Genomic DNA, 21,236 nt, shown 5'->3' with positions numbered 1-21,236 from the left:
ACCTTCCGGGCCTGTGGGGCTCAGTGCCCCGCTGAGCCTTGGGGCAGTGGGCAGCTGAGTAAATGCTGCTGGTTTTGATACCCAGTTGATTTGAGAATGCTGTTAGTGTGGGTGAAACGTTCAGAGTGAGACGTGCGATCGGGCAGGGGTGAGACAGACAAACCTGTTTCAGTACAGGGAGCCGCGATATCTTCAGTACAAAGAGAGCACAGAGAGAGACTTTCTATATTTCTTTATTAGATATTTCTGTAAATGCCATTGTACATTTCAGTGACTGCGCGTATAATGATTAGGTTGTAAGCTTCAGACAGAGATGGATAAGGAGCAGTAGGTGAGTTGAGATATTGGCAGGCTCTATTTACAGGGTATATACTTGCTGTCTACAGCCTCTGTTTCTCTCTGCTGATATACTTCAGGGTGCTGTGATTACAGATATTTAGCAAGAAGGATAGTGTTACCGGGAGGGGGGAGCCCAAGGTGTCTGCGGGGGGGGGGGGTGGGTGGGTGAAGGGGTGGGGGAGTGGATTTGGGGTCACACGTAACAGGTTAGGTAGGGGCAATAATGTGGGGCTCTGAACTCTAACCGCCCCCTCAGAAAGTCACCTCGTCCCTGGGTCTCTGTTGCTGCAGCTATTTCCCTTGTTCGATTGTACTGAAGAATGTATTGATTGTACTGATGGAATCAATTTTGCCCCAGTACAGCGCAGTGAGGACAACACAAAGGCAGAGTCTGCCCAGGCCCAGCACATTGGAGCCACGCTCGTTTTTAAACCTCATTCCCCACTTTAAGTAAACACTTGCCCATCTGTATTCCCCTCCCCTTATGTTTAATGTTTCTAATGTCACTTCCCTTTCTCTCTCTGGCTCTCTCGTTCTCTCTGTCTCCCTCCCTCTCTCTCTCCCTTTTACACACAGCTTGACGAGTGAACCATTACTGCCCATTATAAATTCATCAGCGTGATCTGGCTGCAAAGGTGGAGGAGAGAGCTCAGCTGACAGAGTGGACCGTGGGGCAGTCACCTCTCTCTCCCGGCTGGGACTGAGAGGCCAGCAATTTAACCAGAAACCCCAGAGACTGAACAGGACAAATCTCGGCTCGAGGCCCCTCGATTCTTCCTTCTAAATGTGGGGCCTGTGCTGTGGGCCCGGTCGGCCTGTGTGGGGAACGCAAACAAGAGTCTGATTTTTCAGGCTGTTCAAGCTGCTCACATGAGGAGGAGAGGGGAAGGTGCTGGGGTTGTAGAGACTTTCACTGTAATCACTCACCCGTTTAGTCTCAATAACAGGCTCTTAAAAGCATTCTCGGGGTGTGGGCATCGCTGGCAGGGCCGGCATTTATTGCCCGTCCCTAGTTGCCCCGAGAAGGTGGTGAACCGCCGGGTTTTTGAACCACTGTGTAACAGTGTGATCCAACTGAGGGTCTCGCCGGGCCACTTCAGCGGGGCTGTTAAGAGTCAACCACTGTGGAGTGGGACTGGAGTCACACATAGGCCCAAACCGGGTAAGGGCATTAGTGAACCAGTTGGGTTTTTACGACATTCCGACAGCTTCTCTTTTTTAAAATCAATTCTAATTCACAATCTGGGCTTTGAACTCAGGTTCTCTGGGTTACTAGTCCAGCAACATAACCAGGACAGCACCTTTGGGGCCACTTTAACGGGTACTGTACCAATTTAGTGACTCCACTGGAGAGAGACTGCATTACCCAGATCTGTAGCCCCCCCGGTGGTGAGGAGATCCCCTTCGGCCCTCTCGCTCTCTGGCAGCCCGCAGCTGTCTCTCCCCTTGGTACAGTAGCAGCCGACGGTCAGTGAGAGCTGTGCCCCGTCTCTACAACACTCACCCAGGCACGCCCCCACAGGCTAAACTCCCACCTCCTCCTGTGCTGTTTTATCAACTGGGAGCCGTGCCAATAACTGTAGCCCCTTGTCACCATTCGCTAACGTCTTCAATCTGGAGGGGGGGGGGCGGGGGGCGAATGACTATTTGACAGCCTCAGGTTGGTGAGGTGGGGGGGCGGATTTAGCCCCTTGCCTCAGTGCCGTTCTGAGCTTCCTTTAAGGCCAGGCCTGAACCCACTGGGCTCAGGGCCACCCAAGGGTTTGGTGTGAAGCCCAGCCGGGGGGGGACCGCTGGCTGTGGCACGAAGTAAAGGCGCGTGTGTTCCGAAGGAGAAAGTAACCCAATGCCAATCAGCGCCACAGCCTGGAGTGGTTGTGGGGCCCACAGCAGGAGAAGCGGATTCTCGCGACGTCAGTTGGATTGGATCCCGGGGAAGCTGGTTTAGGCTTGGTGCTCGCACTCGCCATGGGCTTTCCTGACGCGTATCCCAGGTAACATTATCCTGCTAATTGCTGGTTTTATTTTGGTTGTGTGTGTGTTTTTTTTTTGCTGTCGTTCCCTTGGCGGCACCACCTAGTATCTGTAGTGGTGCCTCCTGTTCCGATAGGCTCGCTGTCTCCGGGGCCGCTGTTGCCGGTAGCCGCTAGGACGCTGCCTCCTGCTGCCGAAGAATTTCCCGTAGGCCCGCTTGAGGCCGACCTGCCTGGCCAGACGATCGCATGGCCGGTACTCCTCGCACTTCTCCCTGTTCCTCTCACGTGGAGACTTGAATCGGTTTAAGGAGCTGCAATAGATCGGGAATAATTAGCCTTTTAAGATAAATAACTTTTCACTGTGAATTACATCGAATGTACAGCCCAGAAACAGGCCATTCGGCCTACCCGGTCCGTGCCGGTGTTTATGCTCCACACGAGCCTCCTCCCACCCGTCCTCATCTCACCCTGTGATCTGGAATGTGCTGCCTGAACGGGCGGTGGAAGCAGGTTCAAGACAGGTAGTAACTTTCAAAAGGGAATTGGATAAATACTTGAAAAGGAAAAAATTTGCAGGGCTCTGGGGAAAGAGCAGGGGAGTGGGACTGATTGGAGAGCTTGCTCAAAGAGCCAGGACGGGCATAATGGGCCGAATGGCCTCTTTCAGTGCTGTGTGATTCTATGATTCTATGAATTGAGTTGTTGCTCCAGATCGGGGCAGACTGTGGACGGAGCCTGGGATCTTCCTGGACAGACTGTGGACGGAGCCTGGGATCTTCCTGGACTGGGTGCCTCGGTCTGGGCTGGGATCTTCCTGGACTGGGTGCCTCGGTCTGGGCTGGGATCTTCCTGGACTGGGTGCCTCGGTCTGGGCTGGGATCTTCCTGGACTGGGTGCCTCGGTCTGGGCTGGGATCTTCCTGGACTGGGTGCCTCGGCCTGGGCTGGGATCTTCCTGGACTGGGTGCCTCGGTCTGGGCTGGGATCTTCCTGGACTGGGTGCCTCGGTCTGGGCTGGGATCTTCCTGGACTGGGTGCCTCGGTCTGGGCTGGGATCTTCCTGGACTGGGTGCCTCGGTCTGCGCTGGGATCTTCCTGGACTGGGTGCCTCGGTCTGGGCTGGGATCTTCCTGGACTGGGTGCCTCGGTCTGGGCTGGGATCTTCCTGGACTGGGTGCCTCGGTCTGGGCTGGGATCTTCCTGGACTGGGTGCCTCGGTCTGGGCTGGGATCTTCCTGGACTGTGTGCCTCAGTCCCACTTTGGGTGGGGCACTCACCCACTGAGCCCTATACCAGGACAGTCAGCCCCTGCCCGAAACACCGACCCGCGGGATCCTCTTGGTGTTTCTCTCGTCGTCTCCTGAACCCACCCACTCCCCCTGGAGTGCAATGCTGTCGGCAGTGCCGCACTCCGTCGTGTGCGATCTAGACTGTGAGCGTTGGTGGGATATTTGAACAGGGAGGGCATCACCACTCAGCAAGATTCTGTCTTCACCCACGCACTAACTTTCCAGATGGAATCACTGGATAGAAAGAAAGACAGAATTTCTCCAGCGCCTTTCATGACCTCAGGAAGTCCCAAAGCGCTTTACAGCCAATGAAGTACTTTTTGACGTGTAGTCACTGTTGCAATGTAGGAAGCGGGGCAGCCAATTTGCTCACAGCAAGATCCCACAGTAATTAGATGGGGGCGGGGGGAACCTTGGCTGATTCCGCACCCCCCCCTCCCACCCACCTGCCTAGCTCAGGGCTGGAGACCGATTCTAGTGAGCCCGCCCATCCCCATAACAGTCAGATCCACTAACTCAGACCAGACCACAATCAAACCCGGGACTTCCCACGCTACATGGTTTTAAGAGCAGATTGGCTTTCAGCACATGAGCCTGACAAGATTTTAAACAATCACCAACCTCTCCCAAGGATTGTTCTGTCTCAGCTGTCTCATAAAGGAGTTTGCATCTCCCCTGCCAAGGAACAGGACTAAAAGGGAATGGAGATGAGTGGAGTCAATTCATCAGAAGAGAGAACAGCCTTTCGAAAAAATAACTCCCTTAAATCAACATTCCTGACAATTATATTCCCTTAATACACACTCACCCACCTCAACATTCATCTTACAGTTTGATACTTTAAACCCAGTCCGAGTCCCAGTGTCACTGCCCCAGTGCGAGTCCCAGTGTCACAGTCCCAGTGTCACAGCCCCAGTGTCACAGTCCCAGGGTCACTGTTCCAGTGTGAGTCCCAGTGTCACAGTACCAGTGTCACTGTCCCAGTGCGAGTCCCAGTGTCATGGCCCCAGTGCGAGTCCCAGTGTCACAGTACCAGTGTCACTGTCCCAGTGCGAGTCCCAGTGTCACTGTCCCAGTGGAAGTCACTGTCCCAGTGCGAGTCCCAGTATGAGTCCCAGTTTCACTGTCCCAGTGTGAGTCCCAGTACAAGTCCCAGTGTCACTGTCAAAGTGCGAGTCCCAGTGTCAGAGCTCCAGTGTGAGTCCCAGTGTGCGTCCCAGTGTCACTGTCCCAGTGTCACAGTCCCAGTGTCACTGTCCCGGTGTGAGTCCCAGTGTGAGCCCCAGTGTCACTGTCCCAGTGTGAGTCCCAGCGTCACAGTCCCAGTGCGAGTCCCAGTGTCAAAGTCCCAGTGTGAGTTCCGGTGTCACTGTCCCAGTGCCACAGTCCCAGTGTGAGCCCCAGTGCCACTGTCCCAGTGTGAGTCCCAGTGTCACTGTCCCAGTGTGAGTTCCAGTGTCACTGTCCCAATGGCACAGTCCCAGTGTCACAGTCCCAGTGTGAGTTCCAGTGTCACTGTCCCAGCGTCACAGTCCCAGTGCGAGTCCCAGTGTCAAAGTCCCAGTGTGAGTCCCGGTGTCACTGTCCCAGTGTCACAGTCCCAGTGTGAGTCCCAGTGTCACTGTCCCAGTGTCACAGTCCCAGTGTGAGTCCCAGTATTACAGTCCCAGTGAGAGTCCCAGTGTCACTGTCCCAGTGTCACTGACCAAGTGTCACAGTCGCAGTATGAGTTCCAGTGTCACTGTCCCAGTGTGAGTCCCAGTGTCACTGTCCCAGTGTCACTGTCCCAGTGCGAGTCCCAGTGTCACAGTCCCAGTGTCACTGCCCCAGTGCGAGTTCCAGTGTCACAGTCCCAGTGTCACTGACCCAGTGCGAGTCCCAGTGTCACAGTCCCAGGGTCACAGTTCCAGTGTGAGTCCCAGTGTCACAGTCCCAGTGTCACTGTCCCAGTGCGTGTCCCAGTGTCACTGTCCCAGTGCGAGTCCCAGTGTCACTGTCTCAGTGTCACAGTCCCAGTGTCACATAGAAACATAGAAGATAGCAGCAGGAGTAGGCCATTCGGCCCCTCGAGCCTGCTCCACCATTCAATGAGATCATGGCTGATCATCCAAATTCAGTACCCGGTCCCTGCCTTCTCCCCATATCCCTTGATCCCTTTAGCCTTAAGAAATATACCCAACTCCTTCTTGAATATATTTAATGAATTGGCCTCAACTGCCTTCTGTGGTAGAGAATTCCACAGGTTCACCACTCTCTGGGTGAAGAAATTCCTCCTCATCTCTGTCCTAAATGGCTTACCCCTTATCCTTAGACTGTGACCCCTGGTTCTGGACTCCCCCGCCATCGGGAACATCCTTCCTGCATCTAGTCTGTCCAGTCCCAGTGTGAGTCACAGTGTCACTGACCCAGTGTGAGTTCCAGTGTCACAGTCCCAGTGCGAGTCCCAGTGTCACTGTCCCAGTGTGAGTTCCAGTGTCACTGTCCCAGTGCGAGTCCCAGTGTCACTGTCCCAGTGTGAGTTCCAGTGTCACTGACCCAGTGTCACTGTCCCAGTGTGAGTCCCAGTGTCACTGTCCCAGTGTCACAGTCCCAGTGCGAGTCCCAGTGTCACTGTCCCAGTGTCACTGTCCCAGTGTGAGTCCCAGTGTCACTGTCCCAGTGTCACAGTCCCAGTGTGAGTCCCAGTGTCACTGTCCCAGTGTCACTGTCCCAGTGCGAGTCCCAGTGTCACTGTCCCAGTGCGAGTCCCAGTGTCACTGTCCCAGTGCGAGTCCCAGTGTCACTGTCCCAGTGTGAGTTCCAGTGTCACTGACCCAGTGTCACAGTCCCAGTGCGAGTCCCAGTGTCACTGTCCCAGTGTGAGTTCCAGTGTCACTGACCCAGTGTCACAGTCCCAGTGTGAGTCCCAGTGTCACTGTCCCAGTGTCACTGTCCCAGTGTGAGTCCCAGTGTCACAGTCCCAGTGTGAGTCCCAGTGTCACAGTCCCAGTGTGAGTCCCAGTGTCACTGTCCCAGTGTCACAGTCCCAGTGTGAGTCCCAGTGTCACTGTCCCAGTGTGAGTCCCAGTGTCACTGTCCCAGTGTGAGTCCCAGTGTCACAGTCCCAGTGTGAGTCCCAGTGTCACTGTCCCAGTGTCACTGTCCCAGTGTGAGTCCCAGTGTCACAGTCCCAGTGTGAGTCCCAGTGTCACAGTCCCAGTGTCACTGTCCCAGTGTGAGTCCCAGTGTCACTGACCCAGTGTCACAGTCCCAGTGTCACTGTCCCAGTGTCACTGTCCCAGTGTCACAGTCCCAGTGTCACTGTCCCAGTGTGAGTCCCAGTGTTACAGTCCCAGTGTGAGCCCCAGTGTCACTGTCCCAGTGTCACAGTCCCAGTGTGAGTCCCAGTGTCACAGTCCCAGTGTGAGTCCCAGTGTCACTGTCCCAGTGTGAGTCCCAGTGTCACTGTCCCAGTGCGAGTCCCAGTGTCACTGTCCCAGTGTCACTGTCCCAGTGTCACAGTCCCAGTGTCACTGTCCCAGTGTGAGTCCCGGTGTCACTGACCCAGTGTCACAGTCCCAGTGTGAGTCCCAGTGTCACTGTCCCAGTGTCACTGTCCCAGTGTGAGTCCCAGTGTCACAGTCCCAGTGTGAGTCCCAGTGTCACTGTCCCAGTGTCACAGTCCCAGTGTGAGTCCCAGTGTCACTGTCCCAGTGTCACTGTCCCAGTGTCACAGTCCCAGTGTGAGTCCCAGTGTCACTGTCCCAGTGTCACAGTCCCAGTGTCACTGTCCCAGTGTCACTGTCCCAGTGTGCGTCCCAGTCTAAGACTACACTTCGTTCAATGTTTCCCCAACACAAACATCCTGCCACAAAGAGTCAGTTTATAAAGTTCAACCTACCATCGTCTATGTCATTGGACTCCGAGGAATCTGCAATAAGAAAAAAGCAGTAGTTAGCAAAACCAACAAACCGCAACTAGTAAAACCGACATTCCTTAATTAGTAAAACCGAGAGAAACACGGAATTCGCTGAGTCTGGCTGGGATGTAACTGAGATGTGGGCGCTGACTCTGGGGGCTGGACCTCGCCCAGTGACTGGGCCAGGAATGTGCATTGGGAGAATTTACCCTCTCCCGCCTCTCACACCCCTGATAATGAAATGACAAATCCACACAAGGCAGCGTTCTGATTGACGGAGTGTGCTGGCAGTGTTACTGGAAGAAACCTCTTTCTACAGTGAGCGGTGCCGGACTCGGCAGGAACGTTAAAATAGCGGAGAGAGGGAGGTCGCTCCAACACCTCAAACCCCGTCCACAATAACATCAACAGGCCCAGCCCTTACACCGGGTCACATCAGAAACATAGGACATTATACCCATAACCCAGAGCCATCGCCCTGGAGAATGCCGCCCATTGGGGATCTCTGTGTCCCCATTGGGGATCTCTGTGCCCCATTGGGGATCTCTGTGTCCCATTGGGGATCTCTCTGTGTCCCATTGGGGATCTCTCTGTGTCCCATTGGGGATCTCTCTGTGTCCCATTGGGGATCTCTCTGTCCCCATTGGGGATCTCTCTGTGTCCCATTGGGGATCTCTGTGTCGCCCATTGGGGATCTCTCTGTGTCCCATTGGGGATCTCTCTGTGTCCCATTGGGGATCTCTCTGTGTCCCATTGGGGATCTCTCTGTGTCACCCATTGGGGATCTCTCTGTCCCCATTGGGGATCTCTCTGTGTCCCCATTGGGGATCTCTCTGTGTCCCATTGGGGATCTCTGTGTCGCCCATTGGGGATCTCTCTGTGTCCCATTGGGGATCTCTCTGTGTCCCATTGGGGATCTCTCTGTGTCCCATTGGGGATCTCTCTGTGTCCCCATTGGGGATCTCTCTGTGTCCCATTGGGGATCTCTCTGTGTTCCCATTGGGGATCTCTCTGTGTCCCATTGGGGATCTCTCTGTGTCCCATTGGGGATCTCTCTGTGTCCCATTGGGGATCTCTCTGTGTCCCATTGGGGATCTCTCTGTCCCATTGGGGATCTCTCTGTGTCCCCATTGGGGATCTCTCTGTGTCCCATTGGGGATCTCTCTGTCCCCATTGGGGATCTCTCTGTGTCCCATTGGGGATCTCTCTGTGTCGCCCATTGGGGATCTCTCTGTGCCCCATTGGGGATCTCTCTGTCCCATTGGGGATCTCTCTGTGTCCCCATTGGGGATCTCTGTGTCCCATTGGGGATCTCTCTGTGTCCCATTGGGGATCTCTCTGTGTCCCATTGGGGATCTCTGTGTCCCCATTGGGGATCTCTCTGTCCCATTGGGGATCTCTCTGTGTCCCCATTGGGGATCTCTCTGTGTCCCATTGGGGATCTCTCTGTGTCCCATTGGGGATCTCTCTGTGTCCCATTGGGGATCTCTCTGTGTCCCATTGGGGATCTCTCTGTGTCCCATTGGGGATCTCTGTGTCCCCATTGGGGATCTCTCTGTGTCCCATTGGGGATCTCTCTGTCCCCATTGGGGATCTCTCTGTGTCCCATTGGGGATCTCTGTGTCCCATTGGGGATCTCTCTGTGTCCCATTGGGGATCTCTCTGTGTCCCATTGGGGATCTCTCTGTGTCCCATTGGGGATCTCTCTGTGTCCCATTGGGGATCTCTCTGTGTCCCATTGGGGATCTCTGTGTCCCCATTGGGGATCTCTCTGTCCCATTGGGGATCTCTCTGTGTCCCATTGGGGATCTCTCTGTCCCATTGGGGATCTCTGTGTCCCATTGGGGATCTCTGTGTCCCATTGGGGATCTCTCTGTGTCCCATTGGGGATCTCTCTGTGTCCCATTGGGGATCTCTTTGTGTCCCATTGGGGATCTCTTTGTGTCCCATTGGGGATCTCTTTGTGTCCCATTGGGGATCTCTTTGTGTCCCATTGGGGATCTCTCTGTGTCGCCCATTGGGGATCTCTCTGTGTCCCATTGGGGATCTCTGTGTCCCATTGGGGATCTCTTTGTGTCCCATTGGGGATCTCTCTGTGTCCCCATTGGGGATCTCTCTGTGTCCCATTGGGGATCTCTCTGTGTCCCATTGGGGATCTCTCTGTGTCCCATTGGGGATCTCTCTGTGTCCCATTGGGGATCTCTCTGTGTCCCATTGGGGATCTCTCTGTGTCCCCATTGGGGATCTCTCTGTGTCCCATTGGGGATCTCTCTGTGTCCCATTGGGGATCTCTCTGTCCCATTGGGGATCTCTCTGTGTCCCCATTGGGGATCTCTCTGTGTCCCATTGGGGATCTCTCTGTGTCCCATTGGGGATCTCTCTGTGTCCCACTGGGGATCTCTCTGTCCCCATTGGGGATCTCTCTGTGTCCCATTGGGGATCTCTCTGTGTCCCATTGGGGATCTCTGTGTCCCCATTGGGGATCTCTCTGTGTCCCATTGGGGATCTCTCTGTGTCCCCATTGGGGATCTCTCTGTCCCCATTGGGGATCTCTCTGTGTCCCATTGGGGATCTCTCTGTGTCCCCATTGGGGATCTCTGTGTCCCATTGGGGATCTCTCTGTGTCCCCATTGGGGATCTCTGTGTCCCATTGGGGATCTCTGTGTCCCATTGGGGATCTCTCTGTGTCCCATTGGGGATCTCTCTGTGTTCCATTGGGGATCTCTCTGTGTCCCATTGGGGATCTCTCTGTGTCCCAATTGGGGATCTCTGTGTCCCATTGGGGATCTCTGTCCCATTGGGGATCTCTCTGTGTCCCATTGGGGATCTCTCTGTGTCCCATTGGGGATCTCTCTGTGTCCCAATTGGGGATCTCTGTGTCCCAATTGGGGATCTCTCTGTGTTCCCATTGGGGATCTCTCTGTGTCCCATTGGGGATCTCTCTGTGTCCCAATTGGGGATCTCTGTGTCCCCATTGGGGATCTCTCTGTGTCCCATTGGGGATCTCTCTGTGTCCCATTGGGGATCTCTCTGTGTCCCATTGGGGATCTCTCTGTGTCCCATTGGGGATCTCTCTGTGTCCCAATTGGGGATCTCTCTGTGTCCCAATTGGGGATCTCTGTGTCCCAATTGGGGATCTCTCTGTGTTCCCATTGGGGATCTCTCTGTGTCCCATTGGGGATCTCTCTGTGTCCCAATTGGGGATCTCTGTGTCCCCATTGGGGATCTCTCTGTGTCCCATTGGGGATCTCTCTGTGTCCCATTGGGGATCTCTCTGTGTCCCATTGGGGATCTCTCTGTGTCCCAATTGGGGATCTCTCTGTGTTCCCATTGGGGATCTCTCTGTGTCCCATTGGGGATCTCTCTGTGTCCCATTGGGGTTCTCTCTGTGTCCCATTGGGGATCTCTCTGTGTCCCAATTGGGGATCTCTGTGTCCCATTGGGGATCTCTCTGTGTCCCATTGGGGATCTCTCTGTGTCCCAATTGGGGATCTCTGTGTCCCATTGGGGATCTCTCTGTGTCCCATTGGGGATCTCTCTGTGTCCCATTGAGGATCTCTCTGTTTCCCATTGGGGATCTCTCTGTCCCATTGGGGATCTCTCTGTGTCCCATTGGGGATCTCTCTGTGTCCCGTTGGGGATCTCTCTGTGTCCCATTGGGGATCTCTCTGTTTCCCATTGGGGATCTCTCTGTCCCATTGAGGATCTCTCTGTTTCCCATTGGGGATCTCTCTGTCCCATTGGGGATCTCTCTGTGTCCCATTGAGGATCTCTCTGTGTCCCATTGAGGATCTCTCTGTTTCCCATTGGGGATCTCTCTGTTTCCCATTGGGGATCTCTCTGTCCCCATTGGGGATCTCTCTGTGTCCCATTGGGGATCTCTCTGTGTCCCATTGGGGATCTCTCTGTGTCCCGTTGGGGATCTCTGTGTCCCATTGGGGATCTCTCTGTGTCCCATTGGGGATCTCTCTGTGTCCCATTGGGGATCTCTCTGTGTCCCATTGGGGATCTCTCTGTGTCCCATTGGGGATCTCTCTGTGTCCCCATTGGGGATCTCTCTGTGTCCCATTGGGGATCTCTCTGTGTCCCATTGGGGATCTCTGTGTCCCATTGGGGATCTCTCTGTGTCCCATTGGGGATCTCTCTGTGTCCCCATTGGGGATCTCTGTGTCCCATTGGGGATCTCTCTGTGTCCCCATTGGGGATCTCTCTGTGTCCCATTGGGGATCTCTCTGTGTCCCATTGGGGATCTCTGTGTCCCATTGGGGATCTCTCTGTGTCCCATTGAGGATCTCTGTGTCCCATTGGGGATCTCTCTGTGTCCCATTGAGGATCTCTCTGTGTCCCGTTGGGGATCTCTCTGTGTCCCAATTGGGGATCTCTGTGTCTCACTCTCTTGGTTTGCACGGACCACTTGAACCCACAGACGGTCTGGGTGTTGTGATTCAGTGCTGAGAACAATCCCTGTCCCTCAAAACTCTGGGCTCACAACAGTCAAACAGAACAAAGCAGCGAGAAGCAGCTGTCAGTGCAGAATGGGATCCAGTGCCCTTTGCTTTGAGGACGGGTCTCCCGGTGACCCACAGGCTTCCTGCAAGAATCCAAACCAACCTCTCCCTCCACAGGGCAGGCGGGCCTCCACTCACACAGTGGAAGACTTGCTCTGAGTGCACTGTGCAAGCTCCTGTATAAAAGCTTCAGTTACACAGAACACGCAGAGAACATCTTCCCCTGGAATGTTTACGCCAGCTGAGATCAGTCAGCTGGACTCACACAGGGGGCGGGGGGTTAATGTAATCGCCCCCCAGTTATAGGACCAGTGACCGAGTCTACAGACACTCCTTAACATCAACCAAGGGGTGACTGGGACTGATTGAAGGGGCTCTCTCTGCTTATGAAAGGCTCTGAATGCTTTGCTGGCTGAATCTCACCTCTCTGCTCTCTGTGCTATTTCTGGGGCCACCCCCGCCTCCAGTCGCTGGGGATTATTCTCCACAGCTCCATGGGCAGCGAGCTGTACTCATTCTGGCCAAACCAGCCGTTCCACGACACGGGACTCCAGCCATTGTAATTTGTACAATCTGTTACTCATAAACTTGGAAATTACTGGGACATGGAAGTAACTAACCATGGAAGTCGCTGCTCTAACTAATTGAACTGGCGCTGTTCCTCCTTCATTTTCAGATTGCCATGGCCCACTCTCCCAAGCTGGCCGATAGCAAACTATCAGCACCTGCCCAGGACGAGACACCAGGCACAGGTGGGCGTGGGGCTGGATAGCTCACTTGCCCTTGTCTGTGGGGAAGTACAGGTAATCTCTTTTAGTGATGTTGGTTGAGGGATACATATTGACCAGGACACCAGCTCTTTTTGAATAGTGCTGTGGGAACTTTCACCTCCAACTGAGAGGGCAGACGGTGCCTCGGTTTAATTTCTCATCCGAAAGACAGCTCCTCCGACAGTGCGGCGCTCCCTCAGTACTGACCCAAATACAGTGCCCCGCTCCCTCAGTACTGCCCCTCTGACCGTGCGGCGCTCCCTCAGTACTGCCCCTCCGACAGTGCAGCGGAGAGCTCCCTCAGTACTGCCCCCCCGACAGTGCCCCGCTCCCTCAGTACTGACCCAACGACAGTGCCCCGCTCCCTCAGTACTGACCCAACGACAGTGCCCCGCTCCCTCAGTACTGACCCAACGACAGTGCCCCGCTCCCTCAGTACTGCCGCTCTGACCGTGCGGCGCTCCCTCAGTACTGCCCCTCCGAAGGTGTGGCGCTCCCTCAGTACTGACCCTCCGACAATGCAGCGCTCCCTCAGTACTGCCCCTCCGACAGTGTGGTGCTCCCTCAGTACTGACCCTCCAACAGTGCGGCGCCCCCTCAGTATTGCCCTCCGACAGTGCGGCGCTCCCTCAGTACTGCCCCTCCGACAGTGCGGCACACCCTCAGTACTGCCCCTCTGACAGTGCGACACTCCCTCAGTACTGCCCCTTCAACAGTGCAGCACTCCCTCAGTACTGCCCCTCCGACAGTGCAGCGGAGAGCTCCCTCAGCACTGCCCCTCCGACAATGCGGCGCTCCTTCAGTACTGCCCCTCCAACAGTGCGGCGCTCCCTCAGTACTGCCCCTCCGACAGTGCAGCGCTCCCTCAGCACTGCCCCTCCGACAGTGCGGCGCTCCCTCAGCACTGCCCCTCCGACAGTGCGGCGCTCCCTCAGTACTGCCCCTCCGACAGTGCAGCGCTCCCTCAGCACTGCCCCTCCGACAGTGCGTCGCTCCCTCAGTACTGCCCCTCCGACAGTGCAGCGCTCCCTCAGCACTGCCCCTCCGACAGTGCGGCGCTCCCTCAGTACTGCCCCTCCGACAGTGCGGCGCTCCCTCAGTACTGCCCCTCCGACAGTGCAGCGCTCCCTCAGTACTGCCCCTCCGACAGTGTGGCGCTCCCTCAGTACTGCCCCTCCGACAGTGCAGCGCTCCCTCAGTACTGCCCCTCCGACAGTGCAGCACTCCCTCAGCACTGCCCCTCCGACAGTGCGGTGCTCCCTCAGTACTGCCCCTCCGACAGTGCGGCGCTCCCTCAGTACTGCCCCTCCGACAGTGCAGCGCTCCCTCAGTACTGCCCCTCCGACAGTGCGGCGCTCCCTCAGTACTGCCCCTCCGACAGTGCGGCGCTCCCTCAGTACTGCCCCCCCGACAGTGCGGCGCTCCCTCAGTACTGACCCTCCGACAGTGCGGCACTCCCTCAGTACTGCCCCTCCGACAGTGCGGCGCTCCCTCAGTACTGCCCCTCCGACAGTGCAGCACTCCCTCAGCACTGCCCCTCCGACAGTGCGGCGCTCCCTCAGTACTGCCCCTCCGACAGTGCAGCGCTCCCTCAGTACTGCCCCTCCGACAGTGCGGCGCTCCCTCAGTACCGCCCCTCCGACAGTGCAACACTCCCTCAGCACTGCCCCTCCGACAGTGCGGCGCTCCCTCAGCACTGCCCCTCCGACAGTGCGGCGCTCCCTCAGTACTGCACTGGGACCGTCAGCCTGGATTTTGTGCTGAAGCCCCTGGAGTGGGGACTCGAACCCACAACCTTCTGACTCAGAGGAGAGAGTGTGACCCACTGAGTCACAGCTGACGTTCTAAATAATAAATTAACAGCCAAGATTCTGATTAATATCTTGACCTCAACAGCTGATTCTCAACCCTGAGAATTTGCTGAGTGAAATCTCCTGAGTTTTATTTATTGGAGATTTGCAGTAATTTTCTAAGCTGTCACTCAGAGATCCTACCTGCGATACAGACAGCAGCCAATGCGCAGAGACTGAGCAGAATCAGGGTCCTCATGTTTCAGCTCTTGCTCCGATCGTGGCTCCGATACACCAACAAGCTCGTCGTGCGTTTGTGTGTGTGTCTGAGGAGAGCTGGGCTCGGGTGACAGTTATAGGGGGAGGTTTATTTACACAGCGAAGTGAGTTCTGACTAATTCTCAGAATGACGGGTGTGGGCATTTTTGGCAAAGGGTCCCAGAGAACAGACAGAGGAACTATTATGAAACCGGCAGCTGGAGCCAAGCTGGCTCGCTGCGAGATTTTTTATTTTCAGTAAAGTATTTTTTCAGGTAACAAGAAGTCCTGAATTCACAGAATAGTGAAGGTGTGGGTTTGTTAAGAGGGTGAGTGTTTGGATCGGACACAGGGAGATGGAGGAGCGGGGGAGGCGGGGGGCGCAGGTCAAGTTTCATTCCTTCAAACAGTTGTGATTTCTGCAGTGACGTACAGAATGTCACACTCACAACCGATTGTTACAGCTAGAACAGGGAGCGAGAGGGAGGAAGCAGAGCGGAGCGAGGGGGGAAGACCAACAGATTCACCAGCAGATCTGGGGAAACATTTGATATTTCTGAACGAATATTTTATTGAGGTATCAGGTAAAAAGAAAGAACGTGCATTTCCATAGCGCCTTTCGCAACCCCTGGAATTCCCGAATCGCTTCACAGCTAATGAAGTACTTTTGAAGTGTAGTCACTGTTATAATGTAGGAAACGCGGCAGCCAATTTGCGTAGAGCAAGCTCCCACAAACAGCAATGTGATAATGACCAGATCATCTGTTTTAGTGATGTTGGTTGAGGGATAAATATTGGCCCCAGGACACTGGGGAGAACTTCCCTGCTCTTCAAAGTAGTGCCATAGGATCTTTCACGTCCACCTCAGAGGGCATACGGAGCCTCGGTTTAATGTCTCATCCGAAAAATGGCAGCTCCGACAGTACAGCACTCCCTTAGTACCGCCTCTCCGACAGTGCAGCGTTTCCTCATTACTGATCCTCTGACAGTGCGGCGCTCCCTCAGTACTGTCAATAATGTCAGCCTGGTTTGTGCTCAAGGCTCTGGAGTGGGGACTTGACCCCACAGAGTTTTGAATCAGAGGTGAGAGTGCGACCCACTGAGCCCCTTAACTGAGACATTAAAGCAAGGTCTGCTCTCTCAGGATGTGAAAGACCCTACGACACTATTTGAAGAAGAGCAGGGGAGTCCTCCCTGGGGTCCTGGGGCCAATATTTATCTCTCAACCAATACGTAAAGCAGATGATCTGGTCATTTCCTGAATGCTGTTTGTGGGAGCTTGCTGTGCACAAATTGGCTGCCGTGCTTCCCACATTACAACAGTGACCACACGTCAAAAAGTACTTCATTGGCTGTAAAGTGCTTTGGGACGTCCTGAGGTTGTGAAAGGCGCTATAGAAATGCAAGTCTTTCTTCCACCTGGTAAATTGTTACAAGGGGCAATCCCAGCAGCAACATTTCATTGGTTTCAGTGAAGAGGCACTTTGTGTGAAACAGAATAATCTCACAGTATTGACGGTGAGATTATTCTGTTTCGCACAGAGTGTCTCTTTAAACCGGTTCCTATGAAAACGTTCTCTCATCCCAAACTATTTGAAAACATGTTTAAAAATGTTCACCACAAGTTCTCACCAGATAACGTTTCCAAACTAAACAATCATCCTGATGTTCGCTCCTTGGCTCTGGGTCCCAGCCTCGTTTATTATCAGCTTAAAAATTCACCAGACACTGACTCTCGCTAAATATAAAAGCATTCCCCGACATTCGGAAATAACTTGCTGTGGGGGAACAGGATGGTGCTGTGGGCGGAACACTGGCTTCACCTCTCTGGGACCCACATCCAACTCCAGCCCGGCTGGACGGGATGAGACTCCCTTCTGTCGACTGGGGTACGGGGGAAATGAGTCCGTGTACTTCCAATCCAGGTCCTTAAATAAGAAGGAAGGAGAGGCCTATATTCTCTAGAGTTTAAAGAATGAGCAGTGATCTCATTGAAACATATAAAATTCTCACAGGGCTTGACAGGGTAGATGCAGGGAGCATGTTTCCCCTGGCTGGGGAGTCTAGAACCAGGGGTCACAGTCTCAGGATAAGGGGTCGGAATTTTTTGGACTGAGACGAGGAGAAATTTCTTCACTCAGAGGGTGGTGAATCTTTGGAATTCTCTACCCCCGAGGGCCGTGGAGGCTCAGTCGTTGCGTATGTCTGCTGTGGCTCAGTGGGCAGCGCACTCGCCTCTGAGTCATGAAGGTTGTGGGTTCAAGTCCCCACTCCAGGGACTTCAGCACAAAATCCAGGCTGACACTCCAGTGCAGTACTGAGGGAGCGCCGCACTGTCGGGGGGGCAGTACTGAGTGAGCGCTGCACCGTCGGAGGGGCAGTACTGAGGGAGCGCTGCACTGTCGGAGGGGCAGTACTGAGGGAGCGCTGCACTGTCGGAGGGTCAGTACTGAGGGAGCGCTGCACTGTCGGAGGGGCAGTACTGAGGGAGCGCTGCACTGTCGGAGGGTCAGTACTGAGGGAGCGCCGCACTGTCGGAGGGGCAGTACTGAGGGAGCGCTGCACTGTCGGAGGGTCAGTACTGAGGGAGCGCTGCACTGTCGGAGGGGCAGTACTGAGGGAGCGCCGCACAGTCGGAGGGGCAGTACTGAGGGAGCGCCGCACTGTCAGAGGGGCAGAACTGAGGGAGTGCCGCACTGTCGGAGGGGCAGTACTGAGGGAGCGCTGCACTGTCGGAGGGGCAGTACTGAGGGAGCGCTGCACTGTCGGAGGGTCAGTACTGAGGGAGCGCCGCACTGTCGGAGGGGCAGTACTGAGGGAGCGCTGCACTGTCGGAGGGTCAGTACTGAGGGAGCGCTGCACTGTCGGAGGGGCAGTACTGAGGGAGCGCCGCACAGTCGGAGGGGCAGTACTGAGGGAGCGCCGCACTGTCAGAGGGGCAGAACTGAGGGAGTGCCGCACTGTCGGAGGGGCAGTACTGAGGGAGCGCTGCACTGTCGGAGGGGCAGTACTGAGGGAACGCCGCACTGTCGGAGGGGCAGTACTGAGGGAGTGCCGCACTGTCGGAGGGACAGTACTGAGGGAGCGCCGCACAATCGGAGGGGCAGTACTGAGGGAGTGCCGCACTGTCGGGGGGAATGTACTGAGGGAGCGCTGCACTGTCGGAGGGGCAGTACTGAGGGAGCGCCGCACTGTCGGAGGGGCAGTACTGAGGGAGTGCCGCACCGTCGGAGGGGCAGTACTGAGGGAGTGCCGCACTGTCGGGGGGAATGTACTGAGGGAGCGCTGCACTGTCGGAGGGGCAGTACTGAGGGAGCGCCGCACTGTCGGAGGGGCAGTACTGAGGGAGCACCGCACTGTCGGAGAGAATGTACTGAGGGAGCGCCGCACTGTCGGAGGGGCAGTACTGAGGGAGCGCCGCACTGTCGGAGGGGCAGTACTGAGGGAGTGCCGCACTGTCGGAGGGGCAGTACTGAGGGAGCGCCGCACTGTCGGAGGGGCAGTACTGAGCGAGCGCCGCACTGTCGGAGGGGCAGTACGGAGGGAGTGCTGCACTGTCGGAGGGGCAGTACTGAGGGAGTGCCGCACTGTCGGAGGGGCAGTACTGAGGGAGCGCCGCACTGTCTGAGGGGCAGTACTGAGCGAGCGCCGCACTGTCGGAGGGGCAGTACTGAGGGAGTGCTGCACTGTCGGAGGGGCAGTACTGAGGGAGCGCCGCACTGTCGGAGGGGCAGTACTGAGCGAGCGCCGCACTGTCGGAGGGACAGTACTGAGGGAGCACCGCACTGTCGGAGGGGCAGTACTGAGGGAGCACAGCACTGTCGGAGGGGCAGTACTGAGGGAGCGCCACACTGTTGGAGGGGCAGTACTGAGGGAGCGCCGCACTGTCGGAGGGGCAGTACTGAGCAAGCGCCGCACTGTCGGAGGGACAGTACTGAGGGAGCACCGCACTGTCGGAGGGGCAGTACTGAGGGAGAACCGCACTGTCGGAGGGAATGTACTGAGGGAGCGCCGCACTGTCGGAGGGGCAGCACTGAGCGAGTGCCGCACTGTCGGAGGGACAGTACTGAGGGAGCACCGCACTGTCGGAAGGGCAGTACTGAGGGAACACTGCACTGTCGGAGGAGCAGCACTGAGGGAGCGCCGCACTGTCGTAGTGACAGTACTGAGGGAGCGCCACACTGTCGGAGGGGCAGTACTGAGGGAGCGCCGCACTGTCGGAGGGGCAGTACTGAGCTAGTGCCGCACTGTCGGAGGGACAGTACTAAGGGAGCACCGCACTGTCGGAGGGGCAGTACTGGGGGAGAACCGCACTGTCGGAGGGAATGTACTGAGGGAGCGCCGCACTGTCGGAGGGGCAGTATTGAGGGAGCGCCGCACTGTCAGAGGGGCAGTACTGAGGGTGCGCCGCACTGTCGGAGGGGCAGTACTGAGGGAGCGCCGCACTGTCGGAGGAAATGTACTGAGGGAGCGCCGCACTGTCGGAGGGGCAGTACTGAGGGTGTGCCGGACTGTCGGAGGGACAGTACTGAGGGAGCGCCGCACTGTCGGAGGGGCAGTACTGAGGGAGTGCCGCACTGTCGGAGGGGCAGTACTGAGCGAACGCCGCTCTGTCGGAGGGGCAGTACTGAGGGAGCGCCACACTGTCGTAGGGACAGTACTGAGGGAGCGCCGCACTGTTGGAAGGGCAGTATTGAGGGAGCGCCGCACTGTCAGAGGGGCAGTACTGAGGGTGCGCCGCACTGTCGGAGGGGCAGTACTGCGGGAGCGCCGCACTGTCGGAGGGAATGTACTGAGGGAGCACCGCACTGTCGGAGGGGCAGCACTGAGGGAGCGCCGCACTGTCGGAGGGGCAGTACTGAGGGAGCGCCGCACTGTCGGAGGGGCAGTACTGAGGGAGAGCCGCACTGTCGGAGGGGCAGTACTGAGCGAGCGCCGCACTGTCGGAGGGGCAGTACTGAGGGAGTGCTGCACTGTCGGAGGGGCAGTACTGAGGGAGCGCCGCACTGTCGGAGGGGCAGTACTGAGCAAGCGCCGCACTGTCGGAGGGACAGTACTGAGGGAGCACTGCACTGTCGGAGGGGCAGTACTGAGGTAGCGCCGCACTGTCGGAGTGGCAGTACTGAGGGTGCGCCGCACTGTCGGAGGAGCAGTACTGAGGGAGCGCCGCACTGTCGTCGGAGGGGCAGTACTGAGGGAGCGCCGCACTCTCGGAGGGGCAGTACTGAGGGAGCGCCGCACTGTCGTCGGAGGGGCAGTACTGAGGGAGCGCCGCACTCTCGGAGGGACAGTACTGAGGGAGCGCCGCACTGTCGGAGGGGCAGTACTGAGGGAGCGCCGCACTGTTGCAGGGACAGTACTGAGGGAGCGCCGCACTGTCGGAGGGACAGTACTGAGCGAGCGCCGCACTGTCGGAGGGGCAGTACTGAGGGCGCGCCGCACTGTAGGAGGGACAGTACTGAGGGAGCGCCGCACTATTGGAGGGACAGTACTGAGGGAGCGCCGCACTGTCGGAGGGGCAGTACTAAGGGAGTGCCGCACTGTCGGAGGGACAGGACTGAGGGAGCGCCGCACTGTCGGAGGGGCAGTACTGAGGGAGTGCCGCACTGTTGGAGGGGCAGTACTGAGCGAGCGCCGCTCTGTCGGAGGGGCAGTACTGAGGGAGCGCCGCACTGTCGGAAGGGCAGTACTGAGGGAGCGCCGCACTGTCGGAGGGGCAGTACTGAGGGAGCGCCGCACTGTTGGAGGGGCAGTACTGAGCGAGCGCCGCTCTGTCGGAGGGGCAGTACTGAGGGAGCGCCGCACTGTCGGAAGGGCAGTACTGAGGGAGCGCCGCACTGTCGGAGGGGCAGGCATGAGGGAGCGCCGCACTGTCGGAGGGGCAGTACTGAGGGAGCGCCGCACTGTCGTAGGGACAGTACTGAGGGAGCGCCGCACTGTCGGAGGGACAGTACTGAGGGAGCGCCGCACTGTCGGAAGGGCAGTACTGAGGGAGCGCTGCACTGTCGGAGGGACAGTACTGAGGGAGCGTCGCACTGTCGGAGGGGCAGTACTGAGGGAGTGCTGCACTGTTGCAGGGGCAGTACTGAGGGAGGGCTGCACTGTCGGAGGGGCAGTACTGAGGGAGCACCGCACTGTCGGAGGGACAGTACTGAGGGAGCGCTGCACTGTCGGAGGGGCAGTACTGAGGGAGCGCCGCAATGTCGGAGGGACAGTTCTGAGGGAGCGCCGCACTGACGGAGGGGCAGTGCTGAGGGAGCGCCGCACTGTCGGAGGAGCAGTACTGAGGGAGCGCCGCACTGTCGGAGGGGCAGTAGTGAGGGAGCGCTGCACTGTCGGAGGGACAGTACTGAGGGAGCGCCGCACTGTTGGAGGGGCAGTACTGAGGGAGCGCCGCACTGTAGGAGCG

At 56.9% G+C, this 21,236-nt stretch overlaps 1 protein-coding gene across 1 annotated transcript; it reads right to left on the bottom strand.

Annotated features, from left to right (window-relative positions):
- Positions 1 to 217: 217 nt before the first annotated feature.
- mgp (matrix Gla protein) lies at positions 218 to 14,918 on the bottom strand. Its single transcript, XM_085969014.1, has 4 exons — positions 14,774 to 14,918; positions 7,484 to 7,513; positions 4,225 to 4,294; positions 218 to 2,626 (listed from the first exon to the last, which is right to left on the bottom strand). The coding sequence occupies exons 1-4, from the start codon at positions 14,826 to 14,828 to the stop codon at positions 2,416 to 2,418; spliced, it is 366 nt and encodes a 121-aa protein (XP_085825140.1). The 5' UTR covers positions 14,829 to 14,918; the 3' UTR covers positions 218 to 2,415.
- Between the last annotated feature and the right edge of the window lie 6,318 nt (positions 14,919 to 21,236).

The sequence above is a fragment of the Somniosus microcephalus genome, chromosome 28 (genome assembly GCF_052327205.1).
Source record: "Somniosus microcephalus isolate GS21.2 chromosome 28, FLI_Smic_1.0, whole genome shotgun sequence".
Lineage (NCBI taxonomy): Eukaryota > Metazoa > Chordata > Chondrichthyes > Squaliformes > Somniosidae > Somniosus > Somniosus microcephalus.
This window is presented reverse-complemented; position numbering and strand designations above follow the sequence as displayed.

Coding starts and splice junctions, on each gene's coding strand:
- mgp (XM_085969014.1), bottom strand. CDS start 14,828: ATGAGGACCCTGATTCTGCTCAGTCTCTGCGCATTGGCTGCTGTCTGT. Junction 4,295..7,483: donor GTCCAATGACATAGACGATG/GTAGGTTGAACT, acceptor ATTCCCTTTTAG/TCCTGTTCCTTGGCAGGGGA. Junction 2,627..4,224: donor CAGAACAATCCTTGGGAGAG/GTTGGTGATTGT, acceptor GATCTATTGCAG/CTCCTTAAACCGATTCAAGT.